The following is a 16447-nucleotide window of genomic DNA, read 5'->3' as shown; positions in this document are numbered from 1 at the left end:
CCGCTCGCGCGCTCTCGCTCGATCCCCCCGCTCGCGCGCTCGCTCGATCCCCCGCTCGCGCGCGCTCGCTCGATCCCCCCGCTCGAGCCGCTCGCTCGATCCCCCCGCTCTCGCGCGCTCGCTCGATCCCCCGCTCGAGCGCTCGCTCGATCCCCCGCTCGAGCGCTTCGCTCGATCCCCCCGCTCGAGCGCTTCGCTCGATCCCCCGCTCGAGCGCTTCGCTTCGATCCCCCCGCTCGAGCGCTCGCTCGATCCCCCGCTCGAGCGCCTCGCTCGATCCCCCCGCTCGAGCGCCCTCGCCTCGATCCCCCCGCTCGAGCGCTCGCTCGATCCCCCGCTCGAGCGCCTCCTCGCTCGATCCCCCCGCTCGAGCGCTCGCTCGATCCCCCGCTCGAGCGCTCGCTCGATCCCCCGCTCGAGCGCTCGCTCGATCCCCCGCTCGAGCGCTCGCTCGATCCCCCGCTCGAGCGCTCGCTCGATCCCCCGCTCGAGCGCTCGCTCGATCCCCCGCTCGAGCGCTCGCTCGATCCCCCGCTCGAGCGCTCGCTCGATCCCCCGCTCGAGCGCTCGCTCGATCCCCCGCTCGAGCGCTCGCTCGATCCCCCGCTCGAGCGCTCGCTCGATCCCCCGCTCGAGCGCTCGCTCGATCCCCCGCTCGAGCGCTCGCTCGATCCCCCCGCTCGAGCGCTCGCTCGATCCCCCGCTCGAGCGCTCGCTCGATCCCCCGCTCGAGCGCTCGCTCGATCCCCCGCTCGAGCGCATCGCTCGATCCCCCGCTCGAGCGCTCGCTCGATCCCCCGCTCGAGCGCTCGCTCGATCCCCCGCTCGAGCGCTCGCTCGCTGGACCCCTCTCGACCTCGACCCCGACCTCTCTCGCACCCCTCCCCCACCTTTTTGGCTCCACCTGAATCACTTGACTGCTGAGTTTCTGAGATGAGAGTCACTGTCCTGACATCGCACAACTTTTGACTGAGTGTGGTATCAAGGATCCTTTCAAACCCATGTCAGTCGAAATCTGAGGAAAGCTCTGTTCTGGTTGAAGTCCTGCCTCACACAGTTGAAGATGGTTGTGGTTGTTGGAGGTCAATCGTCTCAGTCACAGATGAGCTCTGTAGGAGTTCCTCAGTGTAGTGTCTGCGATCAGATCACCTTTAGTTGCTTCATCAATGGCCTTCCCTCCATCATAAGGTCAGAAGTATGGGATGTTTGCTGATGATTGCACAAAGTTTAGCACTAGTCTTGATTCCTCAGATACTGATGCAGTCCTTTACCATATGTAGCAAAACCTGGACAATATCTCGGTTAAAGCTAATAAGTGGTAAGTAACATTTGCAACACACAAATGCCTGGAAATTATCATTTCCAACAAGAGAGAATCTAACCATCACCCCTTAACATTGAATTGTATTACCATGACTAAATCCCCCACTATCAACATACTATTGACCAGAAACTGAACAGGGATAGTCATCACATAACATTCTGGCTACAACAACAGGACAGAGACAAGACATTTTCCAGCAAGTAACTCACCACCTGACTTATCTCATCTCCAAGACAAGTCGTGAGTTTGATGGCATTCTCTCTCATGGATGAGTGCAGCTGCAACAAAACTTGAAGCTTTACACCAACCAGGTCAAAACGACCACTTGATTGGCATCACATCCCCGAGTGATGCACAGCAGCAGTGTGTAGCACCTTGAAGATATAATGCAGTAACCTACTCAGGCTCCTTCCAAATCTGCCACCTAGACAGACGAGAGCAGCAGATCCATGGCAACTCCAGCACCTGCAAATTCCCCTTTTAAAGTCTCACAGCAATCCTGATTTGGAAATATATCCTTGTTCTTAAGTGACACTGGGTCCAAGCCCCAAAACTCCCTCCCTTAAAACACCCTGGGGTCCCTAAATGCCAAACACTGCAGTGGTTCAAGAGGCAGCAAATCACCAACTTTTCAGGGCAGTTAGGGATTAGCAATAAATGTTAGCCAAAGCAGAATACTCTTTTCTCTCGAATGAATAAACTAAAATCCTTCAAGTGCAGGTTTGCCCAGGAGGAATGGGGTCTTGGAACTTTAGGATCTGGGGCTCAGTGCCCTGCAGGCCAGTGAATTACTATCAGCTGTGGAGGGAATGCAGGTCTTTTTAATCTCATCCTTATAATTGGTGTCACTTTTAGAACTCTATCATGCTTCCAGGTTTTTTCCTCACAATTACATTGCTCCATCTGCATTTGCATACCCTTTTCAGCCTCTTAAACAGCTGTTTTCCATATACTGTTCCTCACCTTCCTTTCTATGTTAAAAGAAGGCTTCATTGTGCAGCTTTTTAACATCGCACTCACTTCTCGTGTCTCACCTTCCCCAGTCTCCTTTTCGCTCAAAGTCCACAGCCTTTGAAAGCCCAAGCATGGTCTTACCAAGACTGTTGCTCCAGATTTCCCTCTTCTCCAAGGCTGCTTTGGTCCTTGATGTTAGCCTGTATTGTAAGTCATGATCTTCCACCCTTTGTGCTGTTGTATACACAATGTGTTGGTACTAAATAGAATCAGGTTAAGAATTGTGAAGTATGAAATAAATATAGGTTTTAACTAAATTTAAGTACAATAAATGTACTTTGGCAATTTATATGCTTTTGGAAACTTGCATGCTCTTAAATGGAAAAGACAACTGCAGACATTGAATGAAGTCTGTACATTCTCAGAGGAGCTGCTGCTTGTTGCTTTTCTTCAAAAACGTAGGCTATATAAAGTTGCAGGTATGGGTCATGTATTTTTCACTTGACCTGTCTGTCTTTGAAAGAGGGGTTCAGTGGAGTTGGCTCTAACCACCTGTGCGTTTAACATCCCACCTTTTCTTCATCCAGTGAATGATGAGAGGAAAAAGAGGAAGGTTTTGGGGCCTAATCAGCGCCTGAAGTTTAAACCTACTGAGCTGATCATCTACTGCAAGGATTTCCGTATCATTCGCTTCCGTTTTGATGAGTCTGTTCCAGAATCAGCCAGAAAGGTGAATAGTACCTGGGTGTGATGGGCACTGTGTGGCCTTGGGTAGTGATTGTACAAGCCGAGTAGATGAAGTAATTGACAAGAATGAAAATGGAGACCTGCCAGTCAAGACAGGGCTCTCCAGTCTGAGATGTGTAGCTGTTCTCTTGATGAATGGCAGTGATTGTATTGTATGTACAATAAAACTGAAAGAGCTTGGAGGAGTGGAGGAGTGGTCATGTGCTGTACATAAAAAGCTCTTTGTGCATGTCAGGAATTGCTACTGTGACGGGAGGCCTCCATTCTCGTGTTCACTTTTAACTGTTTACTTGCAGGCTGTGACTAATTGACCTTTCTTCATCGTGACTGCATTTGTAGAGAAGGTGGTCAAAGTGGATGAAAACACATACTGAAATATTAGCTTTTCTTTCGTGTTTGCTGAACATTGCTAAGCAAGGCATTTGCTGGATGATTATGGAAATGTAACTTTCAAAAACCTGCAGAACCGCGAAGCAGGGGCTTCCTTAGTTTTCAAAGTATGGGTGAGAGGGGAAGAAAGTAGAATTAGTTAGGATTGTCATTACTGTTCTGTGATCCCTGCTGAAAATTGTACATTAGGTTATGGTAGGATTAGGCCTCTCTGTCCCCTGAGTGAATGTCATGTTGTTGCTAACTGTCCAGTGGCTACTGGAATGAGGTACCTGAGACTCCCTGCAAGAGGTAGCATCATTGGATGGTGAAGGGCAGCTGATCGGTTACCACTAAGCATGAGTCATTCTTTAGCAGCTCAGTTATTTTCAGTTGGTGTGTTGGAATATATAATTCAAAACTGAAATCCTGCCCCTGGCCAGTGGGAATGTTGAGTGCACTCCTCTAACTGGGAGCACTGCCTCTACTGTTTATTTTTCTCAACACTATTCTACCTAAAATGCCTTGTATTCCATAAAATTACCAAACTGGATTGCCATGTGATTATGGTCTGAGAACTAACTTTACCGTAGAGCCACTATCACTATAATGGACTGAATGGCTTCTTCCTGTGCTGTATGATTTTGTCTGCATATTTTGAAGGAGGAGGGATTGCACTGATATTAAATACCAAGTTTTGAGGGTTAACTGCAAAAGAATGGAATGTTAACTTGACATTGAGAGTCTATTTCTGTTCTGTATCAGTCTACTAGTGGTAAGGTGCCATCTATCTTGGATGCTGGGTGTTCTGACATCTGCAACAATTAACTTCTAGAGCACCTTTTAATGTGGTTAGATATCATAAAATATTTTACTGGATTATCTGAAAGAGTTTGATCTCTGAACCACAAGGAAGTAGGAGGCCAGGTGACAAAAGGTTTGTTTAAAAATAGTAAGTTTTAAAAGAAACGTCTTAAAGATAGGGAGAGAAGTGATGAGTTTTATGGAGGGAATTCCAGAGCTTAGGATTTGGGCAGCTGCATGCAAAGCATCAGTCATGGCACAGTTTAAATTAGGAATGTGCAAAGTCTAAAGTTGATGAGCACAAAGATCTGGGAGGCTTGGGGCTGGAGGGAACTGCTAAGATAGGAAGGGTTGATGGTATGGAGGGTTTTGAAGCGAAGGATGAGAATTTTAAATTTAATTTGCTGCTGGATGGGATAAGGGTATTAGGTAGGGCAAGCAGAGGTGTGATTGATGGATAGAACTTATTGTGAGTTAGAAATGTTATTACACCAGGAGGAGAATGAAGCTAGATCCTGATGAAACCTAGAGGACACGCTTTTTGCAGCTTATTGTTTTCTCTAACATCTAAGCTCCTTTGAATGATGATGTTGGAGTTATAATTGTGATGGTTGGAGAGGGTTTAGGCCAGATTGTGAAGCTCTTTCCATATAGCTGTGCTGTTGGTGAGAAAGAGGTTCAGTTTCTGCGGACTTAACTTTGGATTCCTCTTTTGTTCCAGATCTGCCTTGTGATTGCACATTACTCTCAGCCTAAAGATCTCCAGCTGCTGTTTGGGTTTGCATATGCCAGGGAAAAATGTCAGAATTCAGGTAAGGCAGTGGGAATGCCAGTGCATTGCAGACATTGTACTGTTTTGATGTAGTTTGCCCTCAGTTAGTCTAACTACTTCAGTGAATCTCATCTTATATCAAGTAGATTGTATTTGGCAACAATTCCATTTGCTGAGTATGCAAAGTTTCCCCAAACCCTTTTCCCAGCCTGTTATGGGAAGTGCAGTGAGCAACTGAGCTGTGCAGGTCAGGCGCTGTAATGAGTCTTAGTCTTAGACCATTGAAAAACGCCTTTTGGCAGAATGTCTGTGATGGTCAACAAACCCCCATCCCCTCTAGTCCCGGTTCCCTATACCATCGCCTTTTATGTTATAGTATATCAAGCAATCATGTAAAAATTTTTGTTTCTGCCTTGATACATTTTTCCTTTAAATCCTCTCCAGACCTCTAGGCCATAATGTTAAACCCATGCCTTCTAGGTAATTGACCCTCTACTGAGGGGAAAACCTTTTCCCTATTTATGAGCCTCATTGTTTTGTACACCTCAAAATGGATAACAATGCCACACACATTGCATACAGTTTCTTCATTACTTACCTGCTCAGTGCCTTGTCTGACAAAGGCAAGTTTACTATATGCCTCCTTAACCATCTTATCCACTTGTCCTGCCACTTTCAAGAATCAATGGGCATGCACACTAATGTCCTTCTGATCCTTTCCTGTGATCCTACCATTCAACATATATTCTTTGTCTGTTAGTTCTCCAAAATACACCACTTCACACTTTTCATGATTAAATTCCATTTGACTCTTCAGTCCATCTGACCAGTCAGTCAATAACATCCTTTACTTCAAGGCTTTCCAGTTTGCTGTTTACCACATTACTAATTTTTTGTGGCATTGCAAACTGACTGATCAAACCCCTCACATTCATGACCAGATCATTTGTGTATACTACAAGACAGCAAAGGACTTGGCACCAAATCCCTGGCACTGGTCCATAACACTGGACTCAGGCTACCAGTCACAAAAACACCATTTGGCCTACACTCAGTAAACCAATTTTGATTCAATTTGCAAATTTTGTTAAATGCTATGGGCTTTTGCCGCCTTGACTAGTCTGTTATGTAGAACCTTGTCAAAAGCATTAGAGTAGAGTAGCTTTTTATTTGTCATATACAACTAATACAGTAAAATGCGACAGCGTTCTTTCAAGACCATAGGTGTTATGTGAACAGCACAAACTACACACTCCTACATGGCATAAAGTGCATAAGAAGTGCAAAACACACAAGTTACACTGTAATAGAAGAATGATAAATAATAAACACTTTTCCAGCAGCAATTCGAAGTCATGCAATGAATTTCAGATGGGAAAGAGTCCGATTAATACTGTGTTAAGGAGCCTGATGGCTTGCAGGAAGAAACTGTTGCGCAGTCTGGCCATGAGAGACTGAGTGCTCTGGTATCTTCTGCCAGATGGCAGGAGGGAAAAGAGTTTGAGTGAGGGTTATGTGGGGTCTTCCACAATGCTCTTAGCCTTTCAGATTCAGCATGTGGCCAGAATGTAAGGGGGCAGAAAGAGAGACCCCGATGATCATCTCACACTCCGTTGTAGGGTCTTCCAATCCAAGATGGTGCAGTTCCCGAACCAGGCAGTGGTGCAGCAGCTGAGGGTACTACCAATGAACCCTTTGTAGAATGTGGTGAGGATTGGGGGTGGGAGGTGGGCTTTCCTCAGCTTGCATAGAAAGTAGAGATGCTCATTGCTTTCTCGTCTATGGAGCTGGTGTTGAGGGTCCAGGTGAGATTCTGCACCAGGTGTACACGAAGAAATCTCGTGCTCTTCATCTCCACTGGGATGCTGTCTTCATCTATGGTCTGCCATAGTCTATATAGATGACATCCACTGCAATACTGTCATTCACACATCCAGTTACCTCAATAAACTCAACCAAACCTGTTGGGCATGATCGCCCCCTCTCAAAGCCATGCTGATTCTCCTTGATTAATTCTTGCCCCTCTAAATTGAGATTAAAATTTCTGTCCCTCAGAATGTTTTCCAATGGTTTCCCAGCACTGATGCTAAATTTGTGCCTTATACTTCAAAATGTGGTCAGCATAGGAACTGCAACAAAAGAGCAACTCTCTTATCATGAGAAGAATTTTTTTGTAAAGCTGCTATGTATGGTTGGGGAATAGCTTGATCTAGTATCAATGCTTGATTAAAGTTACAGATTCCTGTCTCTGATGTAAAAGTCTCTAAGCCATGATCGTCTTCTCTTAGTTAACAAGGTCAATGGAACAGACTTGGAATTGGATGGATTGCAGACCTCACTGTTTAAAGCCTATTCTGACTGGGATAGGGAGATAAAGCGGACAGGGGCATCGGAGTGGAGAGTTTGTTCTGTCAATGAGCACTATGCCACTTCCACGAGGTAGGCAAACTTAAAAAACATGGACTGTAACATGGAGAAGTGTGTCAATGTGTAATGTGATTGTATTTCAGTGTGATTTAAAGAGCATGATTTAATAAGAAGCTGGGCGTCAGGGAGAATGGGTGATAATCCGGGTTATTTCCTTTATTGTTCTCATTGTAGAGTTGAAAGAAGCATATGCTTTGCGAACCATGCTATTATGTTAATTCAGTTGTGTTTATAGCCTTCCAGAGTACTTTGTTGTACCCTCTTCTCTGGCGGATGAAGACTTGAAACAGTTGGTTCCTTCTTTCAACGGTGACCGAATCCCGGTGGGTGCTTATTGCATTTTTAATTCAACAAGCCTTTGTTTTACAGTAGCATCCAGATCTCCAGTTTGAAGGAGAGTATGGAGCACAGTACAACATGTTAAGGAGTGAGCTCCTTCAAACAGTATTTATACTGCAGGTTAATGTGTATTGATCAGTCTGAGAGGTTAATAAGATTTGGAAAATTCAGTCAGAAAATTCTGATCTGAAATATGGCGATTGTTCTGACAAAATGTACTTTGATGCAGGCACTTGGTCCATGGGAAGTGTCTAGGGAGAGGTGGAGGGAAGATCTGGAATGAAGATCTGAAACAAAAACAGAAATTGCTAGCAGATCTGGCATCATCTTTGGGAAGAAAACAAAGTTAACGTTTCGAGTCTGGCGACCCTTCTTCATCTTTGTTTTATTATCCTCAATTGAAAATGTTTTTCTCTCAGTGCTACTACACGTGTGAGGCCTGTAATTTAAATCCAAATAAATAGCTCCTCTTCAGTTTGTAAAGTAACTGAATTGTCAAACCTTTATTAAAGCAGGAGAACTTTGCATATGACGAGCACAGTTTATTGTTTATGTAATGAATACAGTTTGTGAGTGATGCATGTTTGAACGAGTAGAATTGTGATTGACTTGAAAAGTTTGGTTTTGTCTAATTATTTGCAGATGTGGTGCTGGCATCACTGGACTGGCAGTTCCCTGGTGAGGATGGCCAACATTAAACCCGGGCCAAAGCTGAGAAAACACAACACAAGGTAAGAAGACAATAATTCTCTCTATACCCGCAGAACAGCACAGATGATTAATTTTACATAGAACATAGAACATAGAAAAATACAGCGCAGTACAGGCCCTTCGGCCCTCGATGTTGCGCCGACCGAAGCCTACCTAACCTACACTAGCCCAATAACCTCCATATGCTTGTCCAATGCCCGCTTAAATGACCATAAAGAGGGAGAGTCCACCACTGATACTGGCAGGGCATTCCATGAACTCACAACCCGCTGAGTAAAAAATCTACCCCTAACATCTGTCCTATACCAACCTCCCCTTAATTTAAAGCGGTGTTCCCTAGTAACAGCTGACTCCATACACGGAAAAAGGTTCTCACTGTCAACCCTATCTAAACCCCTAATCATCTTTTCAACATGAATCAATTATTTCAAACAGGTCAGCAATAACCACGATGTCCACTTCTTCATTGGGTTTTCCTGAACTTATGCATGCTCATTTGCTTCAGTTTCAAGCACTGTTCCTCAGAACTGAGTCAAAGTTTCATAGATTTTAGGTTTTAGTATGCTTTTGCAATTTTTTTTTGTTATGTACATAGTTAAGTCAATGTACAGATAGCCGACACTGACTCGTGGTGGGACACAGTTTAGATTAGATTCCCTGCAGTGCAGAAACAGGCCCTTCAGCCCAACCAGTCCACACTGACCGTCTGAAGAGTAACCCACCCAAACCCATTTCCCCTCTAACTAATGCACCTAACACTATGGGCAACTTAGCATGGCCAGTTCACCTGACCTGCATCTTTAGAGTGTGGGAGGAAACCGGAGCACCCGGAGGAAACCCAGGCAGATATAGGGAGAATGTGCAAACTCCACACATAAAGTCACCCGAGGCTGGAATTGAACCTGGGATCCTGGTGCTATGAGGTAGCAGTGCTAACCACTGAGCCACCGTGCGGCCACAAAATTCTAATGATAATACCGCTAGGCCATTGCCTTTCCCAGCAGGTGCTGGCTGTCACTGGGGCACCATTCCTATGGGTGCTGGTTCTCGCTGGGATGGCAGTATTTTTGCTGCTTATGTGTTAGCAAAGTCGGCAACATTATCGTTGGAATGTAGCAGAAATGTCTACTGCTTGGAAAATAAATGCATTTTGTCTGTCTTGAGCAGAGTGCTACCTGCTTAACTATTTTCCCTTTAAATAGGATCCTCAAGGCAATAGCACAGAGTCATCCAGACAAGAGTGAAGTATTTAAATCTGATTTGGATAAGAGCTTGCCAAATATATCAGAGGTGCAGGCAGCATTGATGAGACTCAAGCAACTGTGCATTAATGGTGAGGTGCGATTCAGGACTTTCCAATATTGTTTATTACTTGTGTGTGCTTTACTGACCAAGTTTGGTAAGACTTTATACTTTTGTGTGATTGTGTTTGGAGCAGGGAATTTGTTTGCATTTCCCTTAGTTTCCGTATTGGTGTGGCACTGCTTCACTGACTGACTGGTTTAGGGAAGTTAGGCAATAACAGATGAATATTTCTGTTGAGCCCTGAACTGGTGTAGGCAGATGCATTTTTCTCTCTTGTTCTCTCTTGCTCTCTCTCGCTCTCTCTCTGTCTCTGTCTCTGTCTCGCTCTCGCTCTCGCTTTCTCTCTCTTCTCCCCCCACCACATTGTGTCTCTGACCAGTTCCAGTTTAGGCTGACCCTGTGTTTTTCTATTTTTTTTCTCCCCAAGCTCTACCCTCCTTAAACTTTTTCTCATCCTTTCTGAACTCTTTGCTCCCCCTCACTCAAAAAACTTTCCCATCTTTAAAAGACTTCCACAAAACCTGAGTATTGTGACCAACCCTTTGATCAACTTATCTAGTCCTCTCACTATGGCTGTGTAGTCTTACTTTATTTCTTCTACCTATCTCTTAACTCCGTTCCCCTCCTGCCACTCCGATCTTGTAAAAGGACAACAATTTTATTGACTTTGAGAGTGAGCTGATTATTTGATGCAGTGACTGCACGTTGAGCTTCATTGTAGAACTAAGTTAGATACTAGCAGTTTCATTTACCAGAAAACACCTTCCTTCCAAACATTTGCAAGAGTCATCAACCTTTTGAATTAAGTAGCAAATAATCACGTGAATGTAATCTGCCTCACTGTAGATTTATTTGAAGAAACAGATGAGAAGTGGCTGTCCTTATTGGAAAACACCCGGTGGCTAGAGTATATCAGGTAGGAACTTGGTGCAAGAAGAGGAACCCTACATGAGGATATTTCCGGTTTCTCTAGTCATGTTAGTGAAGGGCTGCAGTTCAGTTTTGAACACCTGAGATTTTTTTTTACTGCTCCAGGTTTTGCACATCTTGAAGCCTTCTGCACGTAAGGCCATTTAGCTTTGTAGTTAGATCATGGCTGAACTCTAGCTTAGCTCTACATCCCTGCATATGGCATTCAGATTCTAGCACAAGTCAGCATCCACAGTACTCATAAGCATTGCTCGGGTTTATGCATGCAGAACCTGTACCCCTTCACGAGTCAGTGTCGTCAGCGACTGGACCCTGGTGAGGGGTAGGTGTCTAATGGAACCTTTGCTAATAAAACTAAGAAATAGGAATAGGAGTAGGCTGTTTGGCTGTAAGGTGCGCTCTACAATTCAATAGGATAAGAACATAAGAGCGAGGAGTAGGAGGAGGCTGTCTGGCCCTTCGAGCCTGCTCTGCCATTCAATAAGATCATGGCTGATCTTTTCATTGACTCAGATCCACTTACCTGCACTCTCACCATGTCCCTTAATTCCTTTATTGTTCAAAAAATATCTACCTTACCTTTAAAAACGTTTACTGAAGTAGCATCAAATGCTTCACTGGGCAGGGAATTCCCTAGATTAGCAACCTTCTGGGTGAAGTTCCTTCTCAATTCAGTCCTAAATCTGCTCCCTCTAATCTTGAGGCTATGCCCTCTTGTCCGAACTTCACCTGCCAGTGGAAACATTCTCTCTACTTTTATCTTATCTACTCCCTACATAATTTTATATGTTTCTATAAGATTCCCCCCCCCCCGCCCCCCCATCTTCTGAATTCCAGTGAATGTAATCCCAGTCTACTTAGTTTCTCATAAGCCAACCCCCTCCATTCTCGAATCAATTTAGTGAACCCCCTCTAGTGCCAGTAATCCTTTCTCAAGTAAGGGGGCCAAAACTGCATGCAGTACTTCAGCTATGGCCTCACTAGCACCCTGTACAGCTGCAACATAACCTCCCTGTTTTTAAACTCAATCCCTTTCACAATGAAGGACAAAATTCTATTTGCCTTCCTAATTACCTGTTGTACCTGCAGACCAATCTGAGATTCATGCACAAGGACACCCAGGCCCCCCTCATCGTAGCATTCTACAACTGTTTACCATTCAAGTAGTAGCCCTTTTTACTATTAATCCTACCAAAATTGATGACTTCACATTTATTAAGATTGTATTCCATCTGCCAGACCTTTGCCCACTCACTCAATGTATCTATATTTCTCTGCAAAGTTTCAAAGTCCTCTGCACACTTTGCCACTCATCTTAGTATCATCTGCAAATTTTGACACACTACACATGGTCCCTCACTCCGAATCTTCTACATAAATTGTAAATAATGGCGGTCCCAACACCGATTCCTGAGGCACACCACGAGTCACTGCCAACCAGAATAGCATTAATTTATCTCTACTCTTTGTTTCCTGTTAGTCAACCAATCCTCTGTCAATGCCAATACTTTACCCCTAACGCCATGCATCCTTATGCAGCTGCCTCTTGTGCGGCACCTTGTCGAAGGCCTTTTGGAAATCTAGGAACACCACATCAACTGGGTCCCCATTGTCCACTTTGCTCATAATGTCTCAGTTGAATTCCAAAGATGGCTGATTGACATTCCTCATGTCCATTTTCCTGACCTTTCTCCATAACTATCAATTCCCTACTGATTAATATCTATTTTAGCCTTAAATGTACGATAGAACTCTGCCCCCACAGCTCTCAGTGGCGAGGAATTCCAAAGATCCTAACCTTCTGAGAGAACAAATTTCTTGTCTCAACTTTAAATTGCTGCCGTTTATTCTGTGACTATACCCTCTGGTCCTAAACTTTCCTATGAGGAGAAACATCCTTTCAGCATTTACCCTGTGAAGTCCTTTCAGAATCCTATTGTGCCATGGAAGCTGTGGTACAGCACAGACAGGAACCCATAGAATCATATTAATTGTAGTTAAATATTGTCAGGAATGGAAGGAGAGAAAGAATAAATGGAAATACTTGTTTTGAGTGCTCACTTAATGTTTTCTTTCTCTCTTCATAGACTGTTCTTAAAACACTCTGCAGAACTTGCACAGTGGATGTATAGTGAGAATATTTCTGTCATCATTCATGGTGAGTATTAACTTTTTCAAGCTATTAATGAGAAATGTTTGCTGTGTTAGTGCAAGCCTTATCCTGAATGCAATGCAGTGTTCAGTTTCTGCAGATTCTGGTATTCCATATTTTGTAGTAAAGGAGGAAGCAACTTAACTCTCCGGTGTAGCCTGCCATTGGGTAACTGCAATTTGGTAGGTTGCTTAAGTAACTGGTGAATCTAAAATCTGGGGTAAAGTTTAAAAGTTAAGGAATTAAGGCTGAGATTCTTTTTGACGGTCATTGGTCTGTGGAATTTCCTTCCCCAGAGACAAATGGGAGCAGGATCAATGAATATATTCAAGACCAAGTTAGAGAGATTTTAGGTCAACAAGAGATCTGTGGGCTTATTGGTATAATCAGGAAAGTGGAGTTGAGGCCAGAGCCACATCAGCCGTGATCATATTGAATGTCAGAGCAGGTTGGAGAAGCTGAATGATCCACTCTTCCTAACACTTGTCTTAGAGGTGGAAATTGGATCTACCAGCAAAAAGGATTAACTAAGTATTTGAATCCTGTGAAAGAAGCTGCATGTGTTCTCTCAGCTGCTCTGAATTCACAGCTGCATTTCAGTGGATGTTGACTGTGTGTTTATTCATCAGAGGAGGAAGGAAGAGATCTGAACTGTGTGATAGCCTCAATAATGCAGGTGATGTTGGATCCTCATTTTCGCACCATACTGGGATTTCAAAGCCTAATCCAGAAGGAATGGGTTGTGGCTGGTTACCGCTTTTTGGATCGTTGTAACCATCTTGGAGATTCTGAGAAACATGAGGTGAGGATTACCTTGCACTCACTTGTTACTTTAAAATTAGAACTTTCAGTTAGTGATATGGCATAGTGCAGTAAAGCTGTGGGAGTTGGTCAGCTTGCAAACTAATCAACCATTTTGTAGTTTCAGCGGCTTTAATCTTCTGCCATTGTCAATAATTACATTTTAAGTCGTGGGTTGAATTTTAATGTGGCTTCATATGGGAAACTCTCTAGCTGCCTTAACATTTTGCTGATACTGTTTAAAAATTCTGCTGATTCTTTTGGTTGCTCTTTGAGATTATTGTTGCTGTAAAGAAACATGCCTGTACCATTTGAATATTGGGAGTGAGACCGTTTGCTATGATGTCTTAATTTAGATATGGATGTATTCAAGCTAAGACTGTTTTACTATGTACTCCAGTCTCCCCTGTTCCTGCTGTTCCTGGACTGTGTTTGGCAGCTACTGCAACAATTTCCAGCTGCATTTGAATTCACTGAAACCTATCTGACTGTCTTATATGATAGCTTGCGGATTCCCTTGTTTGGCACGTTCCTTTTCAACAGCCCATATCAGCAGATGCAACAAAGTCAGGTGGGTGCACAAGTTGCTAACTGTTTAGCTACAGTTTTTCCTCTCCTCAAATTTCTGACTGTTAGGGTACAGATTGACCTCTACTCAAATTGCTGGCTGTTGGAGGGCAGTTCCCTTCTCAAGTTGCCGATTATTGGGTTGCAGTTTCCTCCTCAAGAGGTTAGAGAAGACATTATCGGGGCCCTGGCTGATATTTTTGCATCATTAGCCATTAGTCCCGGAAAACTGGAGGGTAGTGAATGTTGTGCTCTTATTCAAGAAAGGCTGCAAAGGAAAATGTGGGAACTATAGACCAGTAGCCTAACGTCTGTGGTAGGTTAGTTACTTGAAAAGATTCGAAGATATATATACGTTTGGAAAGACAGGTTTGATTAGGCGTAGTCATCATGACTTTGAGAGTGGGATCATGCCTCACAAATTTAAGAATTTTTTGAAGTAACCAGGAAGGTTGATGAAGGCAGGGCAGTAGACCTAGTTTATGTGGATTTCAGTAAGGCCTTTGATATGATTCCACATGGTAGGCTGCTCTGGAAGGTTAGAACGCATGGAATCCAGGGGGAGCTGGCAAATTGGCTTGATGGTAGGAGGCAGAGGGTGGTAATGGAAGAATCCTTATTGGACTTGGAGGCCTGTGACTAGTGAACTGCCTTGGGTCGGTGCTGGGCCCATTGCTGTTCATTATCTATATCAATGATTTGGATGAAAATGTGTAAGGCATGAATAGTAAGTTTGCAGATGACAGTAATATAGGAGGTATCATGGGCAGTGAGGAAGGTTCTCAGAAATTGCAGCAGGGCCTTAATCTGCTGGGGACATGGGCTGAGAAATGGCAAATGGACTTTAATATAGGTAAGGGTGAGGTCTTGCATTTTGAAAAGTCAAAGGCAGGAGTTTCATGGTGAATAATAGGTGTAAGAAGTAGTATAATAGGAAAGCAACAGGGAGTATGGAGTCAAGTAGAAAGTTAAGCAGCAGGTTAGCATGTGTGTAGGATTTAAGACCGACTAGGAATGAAGCAAAAAGGAAGGATAACTTAGGTAGAGGTGATGGAAATCACGAGGATAAGCAAACTAGCACTAAGGTAAATGCTCGAAGCATTCGAAACAAAGCAGATGAATTAACAGCACAAATCATCATAAATGATTATGATGTGGTAGGTATCACAGAGATGTGGTTGCAGGGGGTTCAGGACTGCAACATCCAAGGATTTGCAACTTATCGAAAAGACAGGGAGGTGGACAAAGGGGGTGGGGTTGCCCTGTTAGTTAAGAATGAAATTAAATCTTTGGCATTAAATGATAAAGGGTCAGATGATGTGGAGTCTGTGTGGGTGGAGTTGAGGAACCACAAAGGCAAGAAACCATAATGGGGGTTATGTACAGACCTCCTAACAGTGGTCAGGGCCAGGGGTGCAAGATGTACCAGAAAATAGGGCATGTTAGAAAGATCAGGTCACGGTGATCATGGGGCACTTCAATATGCAAATGGACTGGGTGAATAATGTTGCTGGTGGATCCAAAGAAAGGAGTTCATGGAATGCTTACAGGATGACTTTTTGGAACAGCTTATGATGGAGCCCACAAGGGAGCAGGCTATTCTGGACTAAGTGTTATGTAACGAGCCAGACTTTATAAAAGATCTTAAAGTCAGGGGACACTTAGGAGGCAGCAATCATAATATGGTAGAGTTCAGTCTGCAATTCGAAAGAGAGAAGGCAACATTGGGCTTAATGGTGTTGCAGTAAAATAAAGGTAATGAGAGAGGAACTGACGAAAACTGACTGGAAGCAGAGCCTAGTGGGGAAGGCAGTAGAGCAACAATGGCAGGAGTTTCTGGGTGTAATTGAAGTACAGAGGTACATCCCAAAGAAAAGAAAGATTACCCGGGGTTTGGGGGAGGGGTGGGGAGAAGCGTGTTTAGACAACCATGGCTGACGAAGGAACTCAGGAAATGTATCACAGGAAAAGAGACAGCCTATAAAGTGGCCAAGAGCACCGGGAACTCAGAAGATTGGGAAGACCCCAAAAACGAACAGAGGATAACAAAGAGAGAACTAAGGAAGGAGAGGATTTATTACGAAGGTAAGCTAGCCAGTATGATAGTAAAAGTTTCTTTCAATTTATAAAAAACAAACGAGAGGCAAAAGTATAGATTGGGCCGCTCCAAATTGATGCAGGAAGGCTAGTGATGGGAGATAAGGAAATAGCTGAAGAACATCAGGATTAATGGTCAGCACAACAT

The 16447-nt window shown here is 44.0% G+C and overlaps 1 protein-coding gene across 2 annotated transcripts in view; it reads left to right on the top strand.

The window, feature by feature from the left end:
• mtmr10 (myotubularin related protein 10) overlaps positions 1-16447 on the top strand; it is a 35838-nt gene that overhangs the window by 12249 nt on the left and 7142 nt on the right. For both annotated transcript variants that reach the window (XM_072552758.1, XM_072552757.1), the window contains exons 5-14: positions 2866-3008; positions 4920-5010; positions 7259-7409; positions 7633-7720; positions 8379-8467; positions 9650-9780; positions 10599-10668; positions 12770-12840; positions 13464-13636; positions 14036-14206. In XM_072552758.1, the coding sequence (XP_072408859.1) occupies positions 2866-3008; positions 4920-5010; positions 7259-7409; positions 7633-7720; positions 8379-8467; positions 9650-9780; positions 10599-10668; positions 12770-12840; positions 13464-13636; positions 14036-14206 (1178 nt within the window). The remainder of the gene's footprint in view (positions 1-2865; positions 3009-4919; positions 5011-7258; positions 7410-7632; positions 7721-8378; positions 8468-9649; positions 9781-10598; positions 10669-12769; positions 12841-13463; positions 13637-14035; positions 14207-16447) is intronic.

Source organism: Chiloscyllium punctatum, chromosome 33 (genome assembly GCF_047496795.1).
Source record: "Chiloscyllium punctatum isolate Juve2018m chromosome 33, sChiPun1.3, whole genome shotgun sequence".
NCBI classification, from domain to species: Eukaryota; Metazoa; Chordata; class Chondrichthyes; order Orectolobiformes; family Hemiscylliidae; genus Chiloscyllium; species Chiloscyllium punctatum.
Note: the sequence above shows the minus strand (reverse complement) of the source record. Positions and strands in the feature narration are given on the sequence as shown.